Source organism: Mastigoproctus giganteus, chromosome 6 (assembly GCF_048544385.1).
Source record: "Mastigoproctus giganteus isolate SK-2022 chromosome 6, ASM4854438v1, whole genome shotgun sequence".
NCBI classification, from domain to species: Eukaryota; Metazoa; Arthropoda; class Arachnida; order Uropygi; family Thelyphonidae; genus Mastigoproctus; species Mastigoproctus giganteus.
The window spans coordinates 23,760,152-23,784,248 of NC_143580.1; the positions used below are offsets into that span (position 1 = coordinate 23,760,152).

Sequence of the window (24,097 nt, forward strand, 5' to 3'; positions counted from 1 at the left end):
GTGGCTGGTATGTAATTCAAGTGAACAAATTTTTCAAAACATTTTGCGCACAGTCTGACAAAGATAGAGATTTTTTTTTTATATATATAGAGGAGTATTTGCAATGGGTTTCCTCAGCCTACAAGTTATTTTTTGGTGGTAATTTTTTCCCGCCAGAAAGTGCAGTTCAAGATGTCTTGGTCCTCGGGCTGTCATGCACTCCATCTGTACTTCACTTCTGTACTCTATCCATGTCCCCCTAGGTCTTCCTCTTCTTCCTGGTGGTAGCCATTCCAGGATTACCTTTGGATATCTGGTTTCTTGCATCAATCTTACATGTCCATACCATTTTAAATGTTTCTCTTCAATAGTAGCAATTATATCCTTTTTCATTTCCATTCTCTCTCATCTCTTCATTCCTTTTTCTATCTTTCCTAAAAGTTCTTGCTGGGTGTCTTCAAAAATCCGTTTCTGTAGAGAGCAATTTGTTTTCCCCCACCTGTTCAAAGTCCAGGTCTCAGCTCCATATAATAAAAGACTTTGTACTATTGTTTGAAATATAAGTTTCTTTGTTTTATTTAGAATAAAGTGGATTCCAGTTATTTGGGCCACAGGTTAATCGGAGCAGCCATTTATTTGGGGCAAATCTTAAAAAAACAGAACCCAATCGAGAAAACTGGCCAGGGTTTACTTCGCTTAATTGGGACAACATGCCGTTTAATCGGGGCAGGAGATTGCAGCACTGGAGATTACCCTACGATTGTCTCAGACCGTACCCCGCGGTTTTCAGTCGGATTTCTGGAAGTCACAACCATAAAACAATTAGCAGTCACCTGTTTATTGGGCTTTTCTGTTAGCGCAATCTATCATAAACTCAATCTTATTGAATTTGCGATAATAATGACAGCTGGAATTCTGTGGGTTATTATGGTGAAATGTGTTTACGCTTCCATGGAATCTTCAATCATATAAAAAAAATTAATTTTCAAAATCTTCTCTTCATTCCTATTTTTAAAGCTTTGTAACTTGTTACTCCGTTCTCACTTGCGCGTATCGTGTTATTTGCAATTTGTGTGTGCTGTGTTCTTTGTTATTGATTGCTTATTTTTTTACTGTTTTAAATTTTAACCCCCACCCACAAATGTCAGTGAACAGAAATGTCAACTAGTTAGTATGTACATATTCCAGTACGTATTAATTATTCTGATTATCACGTATATTCTTCCGATTTTCATGTATCGTTTAATTTTTGAATTGGTAAGGTAATAAAGGGTATATTTGTGTTTAATATATCTTTACTTTTATAGCCTGTGGATAACATTCCTCCTATTTTCAGTAATTAGAATCTCTGTTTAACAGAATTAAAATTCAATTCACAAAAGTGATCACAATGACTGTCGCTTACTACACATTGTATAGTGAACGGTATTTTACTATGGTGATGCCATCATAACATGATTTGATTGTACAGTGAACCAATTGTAAAGTGGGGGGGGGGGTCTATTGTATTTTTAACTATTTACGTGAAACTTTGGATAATTGGGCAGCTGCTTAATCGGGCCAAAATTCACTAGTCCCAATGTGTCCCAAATAACTGGAATCGACTGTATTTCTTCTCCATAGAACAGAATTTAACATGACAATAGCCTTTCTGCCATCTGTAATTTTCTTATTTATCTCTGCTTGAAATGATCCACCATTTTTAAAAGATTGATCCCAAATATTTGAATTTATCAATTTGTTTAATTTGGGAAACTTCAATGTTTAGAATGTGTCCTGATCTTGAAGACATTTCAGTCTTGCTAAAATTCATTTTTAGACCCCACCATTTATATTCCTCTAACAGTTTACAACATGCATAGTCTGCATTTTCTATCTTGTACAATCACCACTTGATCATCTGCAAAAAGTAAGTTGTGGATATTGATGTTCTTTTTATTGGCAATCTCATTTTATTGCATTGTTTGACCAGGTTCTCAGGAAAGATGTCAATATAAATTTTAAAAAAAGTGTTGATGACATGCAACACCATTGTAATAAACCTTTTGAAGTGTGGAATTCAGATGACAAAGTCATTCCCACTTTAATTCTACATCTATTATTCCTGTAAATTGTCTTAATAATGCTAATCAATTGTTCACTAATGCCTGCCTCTTTCAGTGTTTCCCATAAGTTTTCTTGGAACACTGTCATATGCCTTTACAAGGTCAACAAAAATCAAAAAGATTTCTTTTCCTTCCGAATGACGTTTTTCAAGGATCTGTCATACCGTTCAGATACGGTCTATACATGACCTCCCAGCTGAAAAGCCACTCTGTTTTTCCGAAACCTTGATTCAAGCTTCTAAATGGTTCCTAATCCATTTTCCAAGAATCTTTTAAAGTGGATTCAAGATGCATATTCTTCTGTAATTTGAAGAACTTTTTTGATTACCCTTCTTAAAAATTGATATAATGTATCCTGTTATTTCTTTCAGTATTTATTCTCCTCTCAAGTATACCATTTAACAGTTTTTGTATTAAAACAGCCACTCCTCTTCCTGTGTATTTCAAAAGTTCCATATAAACTCCAGGTCCAGGTGATTTGCCATTCCTTCCCTCTTTTAGTACTTTTAAGCTTGAGTTTTCCACATAGAAATCCTCCACTGTCTTGAACTCTTCCCGGTCTTCTTTAGAAGTCCTTCGACAGTACTTAAAAACCAGTGTTTTCTTAATGTTGTTTTCTCAAGTCTTTAAAGACCTTCCATGATTCCACTGATCGCTTGAAACCCAACTTGCTATTAATAGTTGTGCACTTCCTTTCCCATCCTTGATTTTTTTCTTCCACTAACATCCGATTGGCTATTTTCTTCTTTTCTACATAATTATTCCTGTAAACATCATTCCTTTCTTCCAGCCAGTTCTGATATGCAAGCTTCTTTTCCTCTATGGCAGCTCTTACTTTTTCTGTTATCCAGGTTTTTGGCTTTTCTTTTCACCTAAAATTTCACAAGCTATTTTTTTTGCAATATATTTAAATATTTGTAACTGTCTGTCTTCGGTATTCTCTTCCATCCCAATGTTAATTTCAGCATTCAATCTCCAGGTGTAGTTGTTCCTAATGCTGTTATCATGAAGTAGTTAATCGTTAAATCAATCCATTTTGTAGAATTTATCCTTCCCTGCACAGGTGGTTGTTCCCTCTTATTTTCTTAATCCAATTCCACTTCAGTGTTGTTTTAACAAGGAAGTGGTCAGATCCACAATCCACATTTGGCTCCTCTATGAACTCTGACATCTCTCAAAACGTATGTTGAGAAAGATAATGAATATGATATTCAAAATCTCCCAAATAAGAGAAGAAAAAAAAAAAAAAAAAAAAAATGCATCTAAAAGGTGCTGAAGAAGTGTTTTATTTTCGAAAAATAATTAAAAATGTTTTTCATATAAAAAATGGATTTTTTACTGTTGCATTCATAACTGAGTAAAAAAAAAAAAAAAAAAAAAAAAATGGAGATCTTAAAGTCTCGAAACTTTATTAGACAGTTGGACAGACAACTTGAGTAGTTTAGACCCGCTAATTTTCGTAAAATCAGACAAATGCTAATAATTTATTGTAATTTTTCCTTGTAGAGGAGCTGCGATCTCGTACATCTCTCCTGGATGCAGCCGTCCCTGAAGAAAACTCCAGGTAAGAGTATTCTTCTGCCTTAAAATAAAATATATAATATTCTTAAAATTTAATATTCCTTTAAAAGTTCCAAAAATAGTGTATACTACCCTTTTCAAAAAATCCACAAAGTTTATTTTAAATCCATAATGAGATCGCAGATCCTCTACAAGGAAAAATTACAATAAATTATTAGCATTCGTCCAATTTTATGAAAATTATTGGGTCTCGACTACTCAAGTTATCTGTCCAACTGTTGTATTCATAAAACACTCAAGATAAAGGCAACATAAAAAAGTTAATTTTGAAATACTTCTTGCTAATTTATAAATAAAGTAACTTTTTATTCCAGTACTGAGTGCATATATGAGGAACAGAAAATCACAGGTGTAAAAATATTGGTTAAGCAGCCTAAAATGCATAAAAAAATGCTTTGGATGCTTATTTCACTGAATTAACTTCCATTCATGTTATGGCAGTAAAGGTGCTGACAATTTGTTAAGTCCTATTACTTCATTCAATGTACTCTAAAATTTTCTGCAGCTCTCACGTAGCACATACTAGATTAATATACAAACTACATTTCTTATAAATTTGTATAAAACCTATTTTATGCAGTTATACAAGAGGTCAAAAGCAACATCCGCAAAATGAATGCACAACAATTAGATCCGACAATACAACAATGCATTGGAATCTAACTCACAAAATATTATTTTAGTAAGACTACATTTTAACCCAGAAGTATGTACATTGGTCTTTGAGATCGCATAATTTCAGCAATGTTGTACTCTTGCTATGCTCAGGCCACCCACCTGAAACTCCCAATACTTTTCAACAAAAGCATTTTCTTTAACTTTTGTATTAAAATTCCTGCAATTTGTTAGTTATCATGCACACAAAAAAAGAAATCAAGCAGGATCATGTTAAGCATATTCTTGATATTTATATGCATGTGCTTCCAAGTCCACATGTAATCCTCAAAAATCATTGGGCATCCAACTGTACAGTTTGTCTGATATCAGTAGAGTATTTAGACATGTGTGTGTGTGTACGAATTTTTTTTTTTTTTTTTTTTAAATATTACAGTTTTGTGAGATTCTAACCTTCCTCTTTTTATTTTAATCAAAATGACATTTTAAACAATTTGAAAGCTGTTTAAAATCGTTAGTTGATCAATTTTACCATACATAAATCAGAATAGTACCAATGACTTCTACTGGCCAGACCCTGACAAATTTGTTCAAGAAATAGGTTCTACCTACAAACACTTAGTCACCAGGGGAGAAAAACAGCATGCTGAAAAAAAAAAAAAAAAAAATTTTCTGGAACAACTATTACGTAGAAAACCAACCTCCTCATGTCATGTGACAATACCTCACTTGTTAGCATGGTTTAATGCTGACTCCACTAAACAGCTACTGTCAGTCAAATTCACATTATGATATTCAGTCCACAGATACTTAAACTATGAAAATTAAATGAATTTAAAATTTCTTTAAATGATTAACTTCTATATTTTGTAAATGTAAATTTTATTTTAAAATTATTATCAGTGAACAAAGCAAAACAAATCAAAAACCACAAGAGATAAATTACTGAGTTATATGCTAAATTAAGACCCGCCACTGTCATGTATATGAAAAAAAGCTACATAAGATGAACAATATATGTTTTCATGAATGGGTAGTGTTTGCATATTTATTTTTTTCCATAAACAAGCATAAAAATGGATAAATGCTATAGTTTAGTGTCTGTTTTAAGAATCTTATTCTACTTTGCTGAAAATCGTGACAATCCTTGACAAGATACAAACTAGTGATCATAAAACAAAAAAAAAAAAAAACTTTGTTTAACCTCTCAGTTGCTAGACTGACCTGTCAAATACTAGCTGCAAGGTCAGATTTCTTAGTGGCCAATAGTAACCGGGTGAATGGATTCCTCAAACCCTGGTAACAATGGTCAACATGAGGCAGTTACAACTGACCGGGCTAGCCGGGTGGGTAAAGTGCCTGCCTGGCAACCCAAAGGTCACGGGTTCAAATCACACCTCTGGCCTGGATCAGAGTAGTGCAAAAACCTTGGGAGGTGAATTATGGCCACAGAAGCCAATGTGCCAACAACAAAAAAAAAAAAAAAAAAAAGGCAGTTACAAATGCTATGAAAGTTGTCAATTTACATATTTTTAATGCAAAGGAACTAAAAATTGGCATAAAATGATAATTACAACTGATTATATATTAGATTCAGTTACCTACTTAACACATTGATGTGTAGACTGTCAGGGGTGCCCATAATATTAAAATTACAAGTAATTAGTATACTATCTGTAGTGTTGTTGTTATTTGGTTTTTAGAAGCATTGGCAACTAAGGCCATATTGCTCCAGGAATATGCGGTGGTTATTCCCTGACCTTTCCGCATCCTCCGTATTTGGTGGCGATGGGCTCGAACCCCGGTCTAATCAAGAAGCGTGTGCTAAGCACTGCTGCTCCTTCCCACCTGGCTATGGAGGCGCCTATCTGTAGTGTTTTTATACCAATATTACAAGAGCCTATAACAAACTGCATTACTTGGAGTTATAAGGGATGGATAATATACTTACCATTAGTTAGCCATGTTTTGATAATTCGACAATATCACTGGAGTAGTAATAATTTTGACACTAAACATTCACTGTTGCAGTACGTGATGTTTCATCCGTCACTAAAGTACTGAAGCCTATAACAGCTACAAGGTGATGTGTAATAGAGCCACAGAAAAGGTTCGACAGGCAAAGGCAGTTTATGAGAAATCACTAGCAAACAGAGCAAAGAGGGGGGGAATAAAGAATTCTTCACATATATAAATGCCAAGAAGAGCAGGACAAACCAGATCGGACCTTTACGTAAGGAAAAGGGGATAGTAATAAATACACCAGCTGCTGTTGCAGATGAACTCAGTTATTTTGCATCGATATTTACAAATGAAAAGCCTTTTGTGGCAATGGGAAATTGTGGGAGCAAAGTTAAAAAATATGTAATTAATGATATTGAAATTTCGCAAGATTATTTAATGAAAAGACTTTCGAGCCTACAGACCAGTAAGGCTCCTGGAGTTGATGGAATATACCCTATAATCTTAAGAGAGGCAGCAAGCGAGTGCATTGAACCATTGAGGCTAATTATGCAAGCATCACTAGACTCTGGGGAGATTCCCCTTGGATTGGAAAAGTGCAAATGTATCTCCCATACATAAGGGTGGCTCTAAAAGTGAAGTTCGAAATTATCGACCTGTCAGTCTGACTTCAGTAGTAGGGAAAATCGTGGAGGCAATGATCAAGGGTGGAATTCAGGATCATTTGGATCGAATTGAAATTCTCAAGGATACTCAGCATGGTTTTGTAAAGGGAAAATCATGTTTAACAAATCTGATTCACTATTTTGAAAGGGTCACTCACGAGCTGGATTTAGGGAATAATTTCGTCATTGTTTATTTAGATTTCAGCAAAGCTTTTGACTCAGTCCCACATGAGCGGTTGCTTTATAAGCTGGAACAGGTTGGAATCACTGGGAAAATCCTTAGATGGATAGAAGGATGGTTTCAGGGAAGGAGGCAGAGGGTTGTGATAAATGGCTATTCCTCAGATTGGGTTGATGTAAGAAGTGGGGTTCCCCAAGGATCAGTATTAGGACCACTGTTGTTTTTAATTTTCATAAACGACATTGATGAAGGGATAGAGGGCGTGATGTCTAAATTTGCAGATGATGTTAAAATTGGTAGAGTAGTTAATGATCACTGTCAAGCTGAGCTTCTTCTGAGAGACCTAGATAGACTTCAGGAATGGTCAGAAAAATGGCAGCTGTGCTTTAATCCAACAAAGTGTAAGGTATTACACCTGGGAAACAGTAATCCCAAAATAACTTATTCACTTGGTGGAGTTCAACTAAACCCAGTACTGGAGGAAAGGGACTTGGGTGTTACGATACGGTCAGACATGAAATTCTCTGAGCATTGTAAACAGGTTGCAAGGAAGGCCCATGGTGTCCTATCGATGATCTATCGAACTTTTGCAAGTAGAGATAGGGACATGATAATCCCATTATATAAGGCTTATGTTAGACCACACTTGGAATACTGTGTTCAAGTATGGAGACCGCACCTAAAGAAAGACATCGAGCTTCTTGAAAGGGTGCAAAGAAGGGTAACTCGCCTGGTGAGATCGGCAAAAGGGCATCCTTATGAAGAAAGACTTCGAATATGTGGGTTGCAGAGTTTGGAAACTAGACACCTCAGAGGAGATTTGATTGAGGTGTTTAAGGCTCTGAGAGGCATCAGTAAAATGAATGAGGACAAAATTTAAGATTATAAATGATGCTAGAACTAGGGGACATAAATTCAAGTTACGGGGGGGGGGGGGAATGTTTAGATTGGACTGCAGGAAGTTTTATTTTAGCCAGCGAGTTATAAATTACTGGAATAAGTTGCCTTCGTGGGTGGTAGAGGCCGACAGTTTGGGGAAATTCTAAGGTCATCTGGATAGTACTTTCGGGTAAGGGAAGCACATAGGATGATAGATTTAATTTCCTTTTTATTTATTAATTATTATTATTTAGTTTTTTTTTTTTTGTTTTTATCATTGTTTTGTTCGGTTTTTTTTTTTTTTTTTGGCTGGTGCAGCATAAGCCAGGCTTTCTTGCACCATGCGGCCATTACTAATACTTCACTTTAAGAACCATTTTGCTGGTGAAAAAGGAGATTTATCTAATGACCCTTGCCCAAAACCAACTAACTCAACAAAAGTGAGAATAAAGGTCATAAAAGTCTACTTTCCCCAGTTAGATGGGGCATGATCCTTTTTGCATTTAGTGGGAAAGGACTGATTGTAGGAGCCAGTGAAAGCATTAACTGGCATAAAGAAACTGCTAGCCTTATGGATAATAAAATCCTATAGGTCCACAAAAATTGACATATTTTGTTAATGTTCCTATCCTGAGCATGCACAAAAGGAGTGCCTGCTTTTGGTGAAACTTCACAAGAGACTAGGGAAATCAGTTCATTATGGGGTGCTCAACATATTTCATGCATATTACAATGCAGTGTAATTTTCAGTGACATCTGTATTTGTAACACTTCCACCAAATACAATCAAGTTGTGAGTAGTATTTTAAAACCATCAGTGCTGTCGCAGATCATAATTAGGAGGTACTGTAAATATAACTGAAAATGCAGAATCAGTTTCAGTCCATTAAACAGCATCAGTGACAATCCATTTGGTCTTGTACCCTTATATTTGTTGGAAGCTACTGTAAGGCATATCCTTCATAAATAAAAGTTTTGTACTTAAATGATCACTCTTCAGGAGTTCAGTGCAAGCAACAAAAATAACCAGGCATCCTAATTACTTCTAAACCCACCCAGACCTCTGTTATTATATGTCATGAAAACAGACCCAAAGGGGTTATGAAATACTGATTAATGTATGTTTTAATTATTTAGTTTGAGGAAATTGCCTTTAAATTTCATTAAACTAATTGATATACATAAGTAAAATTAACAACTTGTGTGTTTGTTTCCTCCACATTAAGAACAAAATGAATTAACTAAATTTCTGTGTGCATTTTATGGAGTAAAATGCACCCAGCAGACAAAACCCCCAAACTTGAAAAGAAACAGTTTATGAATGATGAAACACATTTTCACTTGAATGATGTCAACAAACAAATATGACTATTAGGCCAGCTATAAACTCTGTCGAATTTGTGAATTACCACCAAGGCAATGGTATGGTGTACTGATTTCAGTTTTAATATTATTGGGCCTTCAGTTTTTAAAATGACTGACAAGTAGTTTCAAGAACATTATACGATATGATTTGGAAGTTCCAATCAATTTGAAGAAATTAACATAGATGAGATACAGTATCAATTTGGAGTAATATCTTATACTGCAAAGTGTATGAATCTTTCACATGAAATCTTTCCAGGCAGAATCGTTTCTCACTTTGCAGATGGTCTTTGTAATGGGGATACTACGTGGATGCAACTAAGCCACAAATTACCAAGGAGATCAAGAGTCATGCTTATGAAGAAATTGTTGGGTTAAATGAAGAAATGCTCCACAAAGTTATGACAAATTTCACTTAGTGTGTTTGACAGTGTATAATAATGGAAGGGGCATGTTTAATGCAATCAATATTTTAAAAATAAAGGTATTAAATGTGTAAAATAGATATATATTACCAAGTTTGTTCTGCATTTTTTCAATAAAAAAATTGTTTGCTAACAAAGTGTGTCACCTGTCTGTGACAAACCTTATATTAACAAAGAATAAACAATGGCAATGAAAGTACTTAACGATTAGCCTGCCATTTAAATCAAATGTATACATCAAACTGCCAGCTGAATGGATATAGAATTGAAATTCGTATTTATATATAATAATGAGTCCTTAATGATTCCGAGATAATACAATAAGTAAAACTGAAAAGGTAATAAACAGTTAAATGGCATGGCCACATCAAAGTGGGAAGTGTTTCTGCCACTGCAAGACATCAACGTAATAGCCAGTGGTATGACTAGTTGTACATATTTATAAGTCACCTCAAGACTGTTGAATCTGAGATAAAGTATTAATATAACTAATCCCAATACCTAACTTGCCATCCTATTTATCATGATGGTTGAGTCTCACGTGCATCAGTGATTTAATATGCAATGGTGCGATATGGTTTTATTTAGTTTTTTTTAGGAGCATTAGCAACTAAGGCCATATTGCTCTGGGGATATGCAGTGGCAATTCCCTGACCTTTCCACATCCTCTGTATTTGGTGGTCATGGGCTTGAACCTAAGTCTATTCAAGAAGTGTGTGCTACGCACTGCTGCTCCTGCCCACCTGGCTACGGAGGCGCCGCTGCGATATGGTCTCTGTGTGTGTATGTTTACTCCTTCTGCTTGAGATTGGCTGACTACAGACTTGATTAAAAAAGACTTTAGAAATTCCTCCAGTCATCATCAGGAATCAAACCTAGACCTTTCCAAACAAGTGAAAAAGTGATGAAACTATGTTGTCATGGAGGACTGATTGCAGATCGTGATAATTCAATGGACATTTGATCATAAGGCCATGGTTAACATCCTGTTTATGCGAAATTTAATATGACAAGGATATTAGTATACATTAATTTCATTTGTGTATTTAATATTACTACAGATTTTAATCACCTAAAACAATGAGTTTGTTAAGAATGCCATGAATCTTCGCACACTAAAAAAAAAAAAAAAAAAAAAGGGGGGTTCATGGCAATATTATAGGTACTTTTAAATTCAAAAAACATACTATGTACTTTAAATCTTTGAAAAAAAAAAAAAAAAAAGAAAAAGAAAAAATATATTAATTCTGCTGAAACTTGCAAAAATGTTTTAGACAAAATAGAACATCAGCCTCTTATTTCTCTTCCATTTTCAAATTTAAAGGCAGTTAAGTGTGCAAAATTTCAAACATGTTTATATGTTTCTGCTTATTATATACAGGGTGTCTCAAAAATACGTGGCAAAACTTCAGGAATGAGTTCCTCATATGTAGATAATAAAAATATTTTATATCAACATAGTTCCGGAAATGCTTGGTTCCCGAGTTATTAACCAGAATGTCTTATCTCCCGCAGGTGGTTTCATTCATCACAAGGTACTGACAGAATCTGGTAGTTTTCCATTCCGACCATGTACTCAAATCAGGAGCAAGCGGATATGCACTTTATGTATGGTTTGGTGGACGGCAATGCTTGTCATTTGTACCACAAAAGGTTCCCAGAAGGAAGATGTCCAGACAGGAAAACGTTTGAAGGTATCCATCGCCGCCTTTGTGAACATGGTACCTTTACACCTCGTGCTGCCGACAGAGGACGACCAAGATCTACGACTCCTGAAGTAGAGGGGTGGACCAACTGCCTGGCCTCCAAGCTCACTGATTTAAACCCACTAAATTTCTTCTTGTGGGGCCATTTAAAGTCATTAGTGTATTCGACTCCGGTAGCTGATGTGGAAACTCTCCGCAATCGAATTGTGGCAGGTTGTGAGAAGATACGAAACATGCCAGGAATTTGGCATCGTCTTCGCGAGCCCATGAGACGTCGATGTGAGGTCTGTATTCAGGCAGAAGGTGGACATTTTGAACAATTACTATAAGGTGATGTGAACAGTTAAGTGTCATAGACAGATCTTCAAAACTCGGAAACTAAGCATTTCCGGAACTATGTTCATATAAAATATTTTTTATTGTCTACATACGAGGAACTCATTCCTGAAGTTATGTCGTGTATTTTTGAGACACCCAGTATATCCATACATTAAAATAGTTTTCCTCCTAGTGATATTGATTTGAGCCAATGGGAGAAGAGGGCAAGGCAATTACATCACTACAAATGCAATTAATTATCGACAACTGCCTCCACATAAATGTTCACCAACCTTGTGCATGTGATTCGCTGTCTAATGTTCCATTGCAATGCTTTTTGTATATTAATGAATATTCTATATTTGTAAATACTGTAGTTTAGTATTTGTAAATATTTCAGTTAAATATTTTAAGTCCTGCTCTTTCGGACGCAACAATATTCCTCATGTATTATGGAACCCGAAGCAGAAGGCCCTTTCCTAAGTAACCTATGTAAACGCAGATAAATAATTACCTAGTGATATTGGCTGAAGTCCAGTATAGTATACACCGACAGGTACTTCGATGAAAGTGAGGAAGATGGTGATAATTGACAGGTGAAAGCACCTCCCTTTCTGATTGTTTTGTCATCGAGGAGGAGAGGCTTAGCTTAGGTAGGGTGTTTATCCCTCCATTCTGTTATTTTAAAATGGGAAAACGAGTTCCCGATTAAAAACAGCAGCAAATGTGGGGAAAAACACCCTAGGCATATCAACCTAGGAGGACAGTGGGCAGAGAAAGCAGTGGCATCTGCCAATCACTGCTTTGTTCCTGTTCGTTTGTCGAAACATGAGTCAACTTGTCAAATCACTGCTTTTCCACTGTTCTGCTTGCTGCCATGTTGGAGGGTGTACACCGTTCTGGAGATTTACTGTGATATTTATTTGACCTTGAGAATGCTGTGCACTACAAACGTACATGTAAATAATTACATAGGTCATTTTCTAATTAGATATCGACCAGTGCGTTTTGACAAGTGTGTCTTTTACGTAGAAAAGATTTGACTTACTCCGTATGCCTCTACACTTTACGTAGAAAAGCATGCGTGGGGATGGGCAAGCAGGGAAAAAAGCCCCCTAGTAAATGTTAAAACATTTCATATATATGACACTAATAGTTACTTCCATCTTCAGGTTTATTTCAAATTTGGTGTACTTTAGTTTGTGAAATTTGAAACTACATATTGCTTTCCATACAGTGACCATTTGGAGAGAATATAGTTTTTTTTTTTTTATAATCATCATTATTCTGTGAAAATAATAAATCTTTCAAAAACAACTACGGTAAACCTGTAGATGTTTATTGAACTAGTGAAAGAAGAAAAACAGGCAAACCAAAACTTTAAAAAAAAAACAGCACGTGCATGTTTCCAGTATCACACTATTGTTCAAACAAAAAGCCAAATAGTTTCAAAGACCATGGCAAGTAACCTGAGAGGTACTTAAAATTTCAAATCACCGATTAAACTGCTTAAAAGTTAAAAGCAAAAATGTTATTTGAGGGTCACCTGTCATGTTAACTGCCACTATTGCCTGGTTAATATTGGAGAGCTCCTGTTTACCCCAAGTATCTTATTTACTTTTAGCTTTAACAATTTCTCCTCTACTTTCCTCCCAGTTATCAAAAATTGTTTAAATTCCCCGTTAGAATCTGATATACTTCTGGCACTGCATACTTAAAATTTCTTCACATGAATGTTGAGGCAAAATATCTATTCAGTTTGTCAGCAACCTGAATAGGATCATACACAATTATACCATTCAAATGTAGTGCTAATGTGATTCACTCCTTTGTGTTTGCTTCTTTTCTTTTCCAGAGCCTTCTTGTAATCTGCCATAGCTTGCCTACACCCTCAATTGCAGACTATAGGTTTCTGTATCCTCTGTAATTTATATGCATTTTCCTTCTCTACCATTAATTTCAGCGGTTCACCTGATATCTATTTAGGTCTAAGGCTTGAATAGAGTCTCCTGCTATAAAAAGCCTAGTAGCTTTTAATTATTTCCCTCAATGCATCCCATTTAGAATTTGTAGCTGGTAACATCATCAGTTTGTCATACTGAATAGATTTTAAAAACTGTCTGAGACCAATGTAGTCACCTTTATGAAAGCAAAATCCCCTCTTTACCACGGACAGTAGTTATATCTTTAGGCAGATCCTACATCAATACACTGTGACCACTTCCACCTAGTGGTTCCTTTATCTGAAGATTCTTAATACAGATGGGTTGTTGCTGATAATCAGATCAAGAGTACTGCTTTCTCTTGTTACCTCTCTAACATGCTGGTGTAGAAGTCATCCAATAAAAGTCTTGCTACTATGTTAGTGACCAACCCACAAGTTCTAGTCAGTATCTGGAAAGTTCCCATTATAGGATATTTTGATTTACTGGCCCACCCTATCTGACTATGTAGTTGTTTGTTACGGGGTGGGCAATGGAGGAATATGCCCCTCCTTAACCAAAAAGTTTAAATTAAAGAAAAAGAATGCAAGATGCGTTCTAAAAAAAACTCAAAAGCCAAGCTGGCATACTCCCCCTTACGATGATACCTGGATATGCCACTGGTTTGTTATATACAGTAATACCTTGATATATAAAGTAAATATGTTCCTGAAACCTTAAGTACAGTAGAACTCAGATAAGAAGTTTTCAAAGGGAGTGGAGGTTTAGAACTTCTTACGAGGGAAAACTTCTTACGAGGGAAAATGGCCCAAGGGTATGAAATATTAACTAAACAAATAAAAATATACACATACATAAGTTAAAGATAATTTTAAATGCTATTTCAGAATTTATAAATATTTTACTCTGCCTATGGGAAACATTTTTAAACTGAGTATTTCTAACTGCTTAACATTCTGTTCATTAAACTCATTACCAAGTTGGAAGAAAGAGCTCCTTTAGAGGTTCAACATACCTTAAAAGTTCACAATTACAATGAGACAAAGCAACAATCCACTCAGTAATTCAGAATCGTTCACAACCATCGGAACATAATGCTTAACGTGGTTGATTGACGTATCCAATTATGGATATCGATGAAAACAACTGCAATATGTCACTTCCATTATATCAAAATGTTTATACTAAAAAGGTTTTGTGCTGAAAGCCTCTTGACTACGGAAAATTCAAAATTGAACAAGTTAGTGCATGGGATCATTTTAGTTCATAGTAAATCACCGAAGTAGGTGAAATGGCATCATTTTTGTTATATCTCATATTGTGAGTGCCTTCACAATGAGCTGCCCTGATATTGAACTACCTTCGACAGTGGATTCTCAAATAGGCAACACTTCACCAGTGGATACCACCACCCAGGGGTGGTGGTGGTATCCACTGAGAATAAGTAACATTCCTCTTCTCCAGTGGCAAAGCTTTGCTTATTGGAGGTAGTGCAATATTAGGGCAACTTGTTGTGAAGGCATTCACAATATGAGATGTAAAAAACAATGCCATTTCACCTATTTCGGTGGTTTACTACGAAATAATATGATGCTATGCACTAACTTGTTTGATCACCAAAATGTTTATATTGTTTTATATTTTTTTAATATAAAAATAAAGAATTTCTGTATTTAAAAAAAATTATTAAGTGAAAAAATGCCATTATAATAATACACTGCGTATTCTTTATCACATACTTTTTATGCAGGAAAGCTTTTTATCTGGGAAAATTCATTACAATATATAAAGTTGAAATGGGGAATTAAGAAATGCAAACCTAGTACAGTGGGAAACATCTTATGCAGGAATTTCTTATCCAGGTTTTACAGTACAGTAAGTCCCCCTGCAACTGCAGGGAATACGTTCCAAGACCTACCGTGGATGGCTGAAATGTGATTTTCTTGTACATACATACGTATAATAAAGTTTAATTGATAAATTAAACACACAGTAAAACATTACCAATATTAAATACGGTAATAATAAAGTAGAGTCTCGATTTATCGGGATTGGATTAACTGGGACACTTCATGGCTCCAAATTAAAAAAAAAAAAAAACCAACCAGAAATCATAAAATTCTAGTAATAAGTAGAACAGGTATAAACAGATATTTTGCAAGTGGTAAATAAGTGACAAGAAATGGCATTATAAGTCATCATTGGGAAATTAATGTACCTATTATCTTACAACCCCCACTGTCTTCACACCTACTGCTCAAAACAAATAAAAAAAAAGAGACCAAATGTTTAGTTTGATTTAGTGCGTCGCGTCGATTGTTGTGTTCCATCGCACTGCAAAAGGATAAATTTTGTTTTGTTATTTATGTCAGAGATGTAGGACTTTTTTTTTTTTTTTTTTGTTTAGAAATTGCAAAAATGATGGGCAAACCCAAGAGTTGTGCTTTCAAATTAAACAAAAACTTGGAATTATTCAAAAGTTTGAAAATGGTGCATCCATTAAATCTCTAAAGAACCATTATAATGGTGACCAAACCATACACGACATTGTAAAAAATAAAAGGGAAGCTATTCGATTTAAAATCGACATCGTAAAAAATAAAGGGAAGCACCGTATTGGACACATGAGTAGTACGTTAAGTTTTTTCGTTTTTTTTCCATGGGAAACTGAATCAGCAGATATGGGGGCACAACTGTATATAGAAACTTCACATATCAAATACTAATTACATGAAAAATATACAGACATGTTCCTAATATTTGAAAAAATATATATTCATCTGTGATGAAACAAGTATTACATAAAATAAAAAACATACAGTAAACTCTTTAAAATGCAGAACCCTTGGGGATTTAAAAGAGCTACATTAAAAAATTTTCTGGATTTTAGAGAAGTATACCTAATAGCTAAGTAGCTTTAGAGGACAATCACATTTCAATGAATACATACAAACAGTTGAATCTATTTACAATGATTATCTTGTGCTTTCATCTGTTTTAAAGAATTAAAACCACTGCATTATCTTAATTCTTTTTTTAACAGGAAAAATCATGTGGCACTTACTTTAAAATTTTACAGTGTTTAGTATTCTCCTTAAATATCAGTAGTGCTCTAACCTGTTGTGATTTTTTTTTTCTTATTAACAATTTACAGGTAAAATTTAAATATTTATAATAAAGGTTTTAATGTGTGGGGAAATATCATCATTATTATATGACATGCAATATATTTAATTCCTCTAAATAATATAAGTAAATGCAAGTAAATTATTAGGAAGGTTATTTCACAAGCTTACTGTGCAAGTGTTGCTTATGTTTTGCAGAATAGTACCACATGGTACAGTTTTTGGAGGACAGTGATCCAAACTATTTCATTTCTACTTAGTAAACAGAACATCTATTATTTGATTTCCTCACTTTCCATTTCTTGTTTGGAATTAAGTAGTTGTGTTTCCCACCATAGGCTCATCACTGAAGATGTACAAAGATTACAAAATTTTATATGTACTTCAGGCAGGTTACTAATAATAGCAGGAGCCAAGATATCAACAGATACCTTGGCTCCTGCTATTATCAGACAGTCCATGTATGCTTCACTTGTATTGTTATGCAACCCTTGTGAAAGTGGTACTGCTTGTGAATAGATACACATATACAGGATGATTCAGGAGGAATAGTAAATATTTTGGGAGGTTATAGTATCGATTATTCTGAGTAAAAAAGTTCACATAAACAAGTGATCAATTCTCAATGGATATGGTGATACAGTGGTCTGAAACTGGTGCACACAGCTCCTTGAATCAGATGTGACCAAGAAGCAGTTATAATCTGATGCTGTTTGGCATTAGAAGTGTTGTTAAGAATGCCGCACATCTTAACACATGCTGAATATGCCAATATGGTGTTTGTCTACGGTTTTTGTGGTGGAAGTGCTACTGCTGCTTTTAGAGAATACCATCAATAGTTTCTTAACTGCAGAATACCGAATTCAAGAGCGTTTACACCAAACTGCATGAGAATGGTACAGTTCCCAGTGCTCAAATTTCTTCTGAATGTGCAAACGAACAAAGTGTGGATGAAATAGAACACATTCTTCAGTCGGTAGAATGTAGTCCTACTATTAGTACTCTAAGAATTTCTACGTGTATCAGCATTCCACAGACAAGATTATGGCAAACATTGTATGAGTTCAGCTTTTATCCATTTCACATACAGTGGGTGCAACACCTTCAACTAGGATACGACGCCCAGCGATTGGAATTTTATCAGTGGGTAAATGCTAATCGCTGATTAATTCCATTAATACTGTTCAGCAATGAAGCTACTTTCACCTATGACGGTATCAACACCTGTAACTCTCATAAGTGGTCAGAAGAAAATCCACATGCCGCTGTAGAAACAAAATTTTCAACATTGCTTCTCTGTAAATGTGTGGTATCATCGACAATCAGTTGACTGGGCCTGTTGTGTTACAAAATTGTCTTACAGAGCCCACTTACCTAGAATTTCTGCAAAACGAACTTCCACTACTATTGAAGGATGTTCTCTTGGCTACAAGGATTGGTATATACTTTCAGCATGATGGAGCTCCTGCACATTATACCCATCTGATGATACAATATCTAAATCGAACTTTCCCTGAATGATGGATCGGCCGCGGTGGTTCCGTTCATTGGCCACCATAGTCTCCAAGACTCATTCCGTTAGATTTTTGTTTGTGGGAATGGATGAAAAGCGCAGTATACAAAGAAAAGGTGAATACAAGAGATGAATTGCTTGCTTGGATTTTGGATACTGCTGCCCTCATAAAGGAATGCCACGATGACCTCAGGACATGTCATATTACCACAAGAGTTGCAAAGTGCATTGAGGCTGGCAGTGGGATTTTCAAACATTTATTATGAACTGTAAAAAATTTGTCAATTATTTATGTTTTGTATCATTCAAAAAGTCAATAAATACAAATAATAAGTCATTTATTGTTCTTTAATACCTCTCAATGGCTTTGTGCATGCCAGTTTCAAACAGCTGTATTTCTGTATCAATCAAGAATTGGACATATGTCTATATGAACTTTTTTACTCAGAATAATTGATACTATAAGCTCCCAAAATATTTACTATTCCTCCTACTCACCCTGTATAGAGAGAAAAAGAGACTTAAAATTAAGAAGTATAGGGGAGAAGAGTAATAAACATTATACAGTTTTGTAATTAAACTGAATTGCTAAATTTAGAGAATGCAAAACTATAGTTTTATTAAGTGTTCTATAATACAGTTATAATCTTGGTAATTAACAAAAAAGGAGATAACTAAGTTTACTTTTCACTTCTATTGATCTTAGAAAGAAAAAAAAATTGAACATGCCTAAAATGTATTGTACTGAACAAATTAACAAACTTGTTTTTACATGCCTTGTTCGTTAATTTTTTATTTGTATAGTCCCCAAATTTAACTTTTTATAAACAAGTTTTCTGTACAGTTCGATAAACTGTTGGGGCATTTTACTTTTTTGAGCAATGCATAAAACCAGAAACGAAGCATGAACTGTGCCTTGGTTATAGGTTTTTTTCATAACAATCCAGGTTATCACTGGTTCACCATTAAATACTAGTCAGAATCAGACAAATTGAAATACAGAGGGACAGTTATGATGAATTTTATCTGCAAACCTAATGCCATTCAGATCATTAACAGATGCGGCGAACTGCAAGTAAACCAATTTGGTGCATATGGAAAAAAAAATAAAAAAAGCAGTACAGAACCTGGCAGCAGGAACATCTTTTATTTTATAAATTTTGTTTACTGTAATTCTCTCACTCCCCCTTCCCAACCCCTTTTCCTGCTTTACTTTAGTGTACATAGAATGAATTTAAAATTGGTTATCCAAAATTATCTTCAAATAATCTCAGTCCCAATTGTTTCAGCTAACCAGGATTCTATTGTACAGTTAAAAACTCGGCATATTAAAAGAATAAGAAAAATACAAACATTAATGCAGAGAATGTATGTGGTTGCTAAGGATGAGGAGACCATCTAACATTAGAGAAACACATGGGTTGTCTATTTCCTTTTCGTTTATTATTTATTTCATTTAATCTTTTATTCTTTCTCCTTTTGGCTGGTGCAGCATAGGCCTTGCACCATATGGCCATTACTAATACTAATAACCAATTTAAACGCCCAGAACAAACTGCTGCCCAGGAATTCAAAAATACTGCTTAAGTGGCAGTGAATTTTCATAGTTAATAAATCAATTATAAAATGGTATTTTATCATTTTGTTATTAATTCAAATTCATGTTAATAAATATTTAAGTAAGATTTAAAATGCTAATAAAATATTTCAGCGTCGAATTATTCACTGTAGCGCTATTTATAACTAAAAAAAAAATTATAATTCACATTAATTAGCAATAATGTATCTTGAATCAGTAATAACACAAATAGGGGTCGTTGCTCCTTTCAATTTTTTTAAAAATGTTCAAGACATCCCGAAATTTTCATTTTAAATCGACATCTTCCAATTTCTGCTCCTATGGTTTCACGTAAAAGCTATCACTTGACGTTAGTGCTAACTTCAAATTTCCCAGTTGAAATAAGATACAATGTTTCAGCTACCATGAGAACTACCATATTTAGCGAAACCACTCTTAAATACAATTCGGAAAACACACTACTGGAAAGCACTACTACTCGAAATCATTCTAAATAATGCTTTCATGATTCTTATATATCAAAAATCATGAAAAACTAGGAAATATGAAAATTTCGCGTTTTTCAGTAGTCAGCTGTTTTGCAATCAACACCGTTCCTGTCATGCGGCTCATCGGACGCTAATGCCATAGGTTTCTTTACTACGAACGTCACTTGCGCGCGCCAATATGGCGGGACACACTAATATGGCGTATTTTGTTTACAAGCGTCCGTATACTCCACATGTTGAACTTTTCAATTACATTAGAGCGTTTAAATGACACATATGTACGATGATAGTACCCTCACAGTAAACCTCAGAGTATTCACAATGCTCTGTAAATGCTAAGTTAGAATAAATAGCTTTGAATAAGTGGTTTATATAGGATTTAGTAAATGAAAACATGCTCGACTACCCTCCCGCACGAACGCGGGAAATGAACATGGCCGCAGCGAACACGACTTTCACACTTGTCAGTGGCTAGTGACAGAATGAACAAACAGTACTTACTCATCCCCATCCGGGCAGATACCTGTTGTTTCATCGTACTTGGTGCAGTACACATCAGGATTATAATTAAATGTTCCGTCACGCCTTTTAACGGGTCTTCTCCTTCGTTGATTCATAAAATGCCAGTAGAAACACGTGAATGGTTTATGCTGAGTACATTTATGTTGCAGAAATAGTGGGCACTGTTCCACACGAAATTCCTTCAGATACCTAAAAAGAAAACGCAAAAACGTTAAGAAAAATCACGTCATTCAAATAGGGATATTTACCCCCAACCAGCCCCTCACGTCACAAGCTGAATCATACACTTACGTGTAGTGGATTGGCTTTTCTGTCTGCGTCGTTGATGAGACAGATTTCGCCTCCGAAGTAGACGGCATTTTGGAACTTGACTCGAGCGCGCGCAGCTCATTTGCGCAGGTTAGCTCACATTAAATTTGATTTTTATTGGATGAAAATGTCACGTGACTACGTAGCTGTCATTTTTATCAAAACAACCGGTACACGTACTTTCTCGTTTGGCCGTTAGCCGTAGCTTCGTTTTGACGGGCGGACAGACGGGCACGATTTGTGAAATTTTATTGATATCGCTTTAAAAATAAAATTTTGGCAGTTATCGCTCCGAAACGTTACGCCATTTGTCCTAATTTTCAGCACAGTGCACAAGTTCAGTTGTGGACGTGTAAATACAAAATACAAACGCAGCGTTTTTTACGATTTAAAATATACACCGACGGTCAGTCGTCCGTACTTAAATTGTCAGTTATACCTCGTAACCCCCTCGAGAGCGCACAATTCAAATAAGCAAGAAATAAATACAGGCAGCGTTGTTTTCGAGTTACCCGTATGTTTATATATACATACGGGTATCGTTTGAGTTGGGTAAAAGAGACACCTTTCGTTAAAACTGAATTTTCGTTTTAAAATTTGAATTTAATTAAGCCCTGATTTAAAATATTTTGTAGTTTTAAAAATTAAACGTAATCTGGCATAAAAATTTAATTACAATGCATATACCACAGCATAGTTTGCAAAATTATGTTTAGATTAGATACGATGCTTAAAATAAATAAATTAATCTATTGACCACGTATCCGAGCACAGTTATTACATTATTTAATAAATTAAAATAAATTATTTTTGACTAATAAAATTACGCAAAAGTCTTAAATTAAGCAAGACTGTGTAATGGTTTCGAAGAAGGGGGGGGGACCCGGGATGTATGGTTGATTTGGCGGCTCCCACCCTTTTCTTTTGTTATAGCTATCTTATACCATTTAAGAAACATATGGGTCCCCCATCTTTGTCGGGACCCGGGTGGGTCGCAACCAGCGTATTCCCACTCTTGCACGGCCTTGTATATAGGAATGTTTGACAACAGATTGCACAACTTTCCCGTCATGCATTTCGAATTCTATGTTAGTAAATTACGCAAGTTTCCCGTCATGCAATTCGAATTCTATGTTAGTAAATTACGCAAGTTTCCCGTCATGCAATTCGAATTCTATGTTAGTAAATTACGCAAGTTTCCCATCATGCAATTCAAATGTTGTGTTAGTAAAAGTAAATTACGTAACAAATATAGATTTTTTTTAAATGCGAACACTGTGTGGTCTATGGACACGTTTCGTGAAAATTTTAAAAATCAGATTTTGGATTTTGGCACTTATCCTCAATGGAAACGTTACGCCATTTGCCCTAATTTTCAGTACAGTGCACAGGTCCAGTGGTGGACGTGTAACACAAAATACAAACACAGTGTTTCTTACAATTTAAAATATACACCCGACGGTCAGTCGTCCTTACTTAAATTGTCAGTTGTACCTCGTAACCCCCTTAAGAGCGCACAATTCAAATAAGCAAGAAATAAATACAGGTTTTGGAGATACCAGTATGTTTGTTTATATATACATAAGGGTATCGTTTGAGTTGGGTGAAAGAGACACCTTTCGTTAAAACTGAATTTTCGTTTTAAAATTTGGATTTAATTAAATCCCTGATTTAAAAAATTGTTTGATATTTTCTAGTTTTAAAAATTATTCCACAGTATAGTTTACACAATTATGTGTCTAGATTAGATGCGATGCTTAAATAGTTTAAATTATTTTGACTAATAAATGAATAAATTTTTTTAATCTGCCAGCCAATGATTAAATTATTTAATAAATACATTATTTTTGATTAATAAAATGAGGCAAATGTTTTATATAGGCAGGACTGTGTAATAGTGTGGGGCGGATGCATAGTTGATTTTGGGGCTCCTCCCTTTTGTTATGTTATAGCTTTGTTTACCATTTAAGAAACAGATGGGTTCACAGTACTGTATCCAGGTATCATGGAAATGGGGGGGGGAGCTATGACGACCAGATTTTTTAATGTCTTTAGATAGACCTATAAACACTTATATCCATACAGTTAATCTGCCAGTTAATATGCATGGTTAATGGGGGGTATGTCCCCTCTGCGGGCCCAATCTTTTCGGGACCCGGATGGGTTGCAACCAGCGTAATCCAACTCTTGGACGGCCTTGTATATAGGAATGTTCGACAACAGATTGCACAACTTTCCCGTCATGCAATTCTAATGCTATGTTAGTGAAAGTAAATTACGCAACAAATATAGATTTTTTTAAATGCGAATACTGTGCTTTCTGTGCTCATTTGTAACACTCGTACATTGATATTATGTGCTGGATAAACAAATAATCTCATACAGGTGATATCCATTTATAACTTTTACCATTAGTTCATGTATACGAAAGTAGAAATTAAGTTTTATTTATTTTTAATCTGGTATGCTAAATTTGTTAATACTAAAGTATTAACTTATCCTATAAAACTAGAAATATAAATTAAATAATCTGATTTCCATTACGCATTAATGTATTCAAAATTAAAATAATTTAATCTTTAATTGAATTTCTTGCTAAACATTGCACATGACTCAGATTATCTGTAATGACGTTATATGGTTTATTGTTATTAAAAATAAGTCAAATAATGATTAATTTCCAGCGGCGAAATTACAAATTCCGCGTACTCATTAATAATCGTGACAAACCAATCGAACCATCAACTTTAGTGATATGGAAATATGGTAGTTCGTCATTGTACATTTTACATGCTAGTAGGACCGGCTCTAAGCGAAAGTAATTGATGCTCTTAGAA

At 34.9% G+C, this 24,097-nt stretch overlaps 1 protein-coding gene across 4 annotated transcripts in view; it reads right to left on the bottom strand.

Annotated features, from left to right (window-relative positions):
* unk (RING finger protein unk) overlaps positions 1–21,371 on the bottom strand; it is a 308,416-nt gene extending 287,045 nt beyond the window's left edge. For 3 of the 4 annotated variants that reach the window (XM_090375033.1, XM_090375034.1, XM_090375032.1), the window contains exons 1-2: positions 21,243–21,371; positions 20,931–21,140 (exon numbers count right to left, since the gene is read on the bottom strand). In XM_090375033.1, the coding sequence (XP_090231159.1) occupies positions 20,931–21,140; positions 21,243–21,310 (278 nt within the window). In that variant the 5' untranslated portion in view covers positions 21,311–21,371. Of the gene's footprint in view, positions 1–20,930; positions 21,141–21,242 lie in introns of those variants that run through there. The other variant, XM_090375035.1, reaches the window with a different exon arrangement.
* Between the last annotated feature and the right edge of the window lie 2,726 nt (positions 21,372–24,097).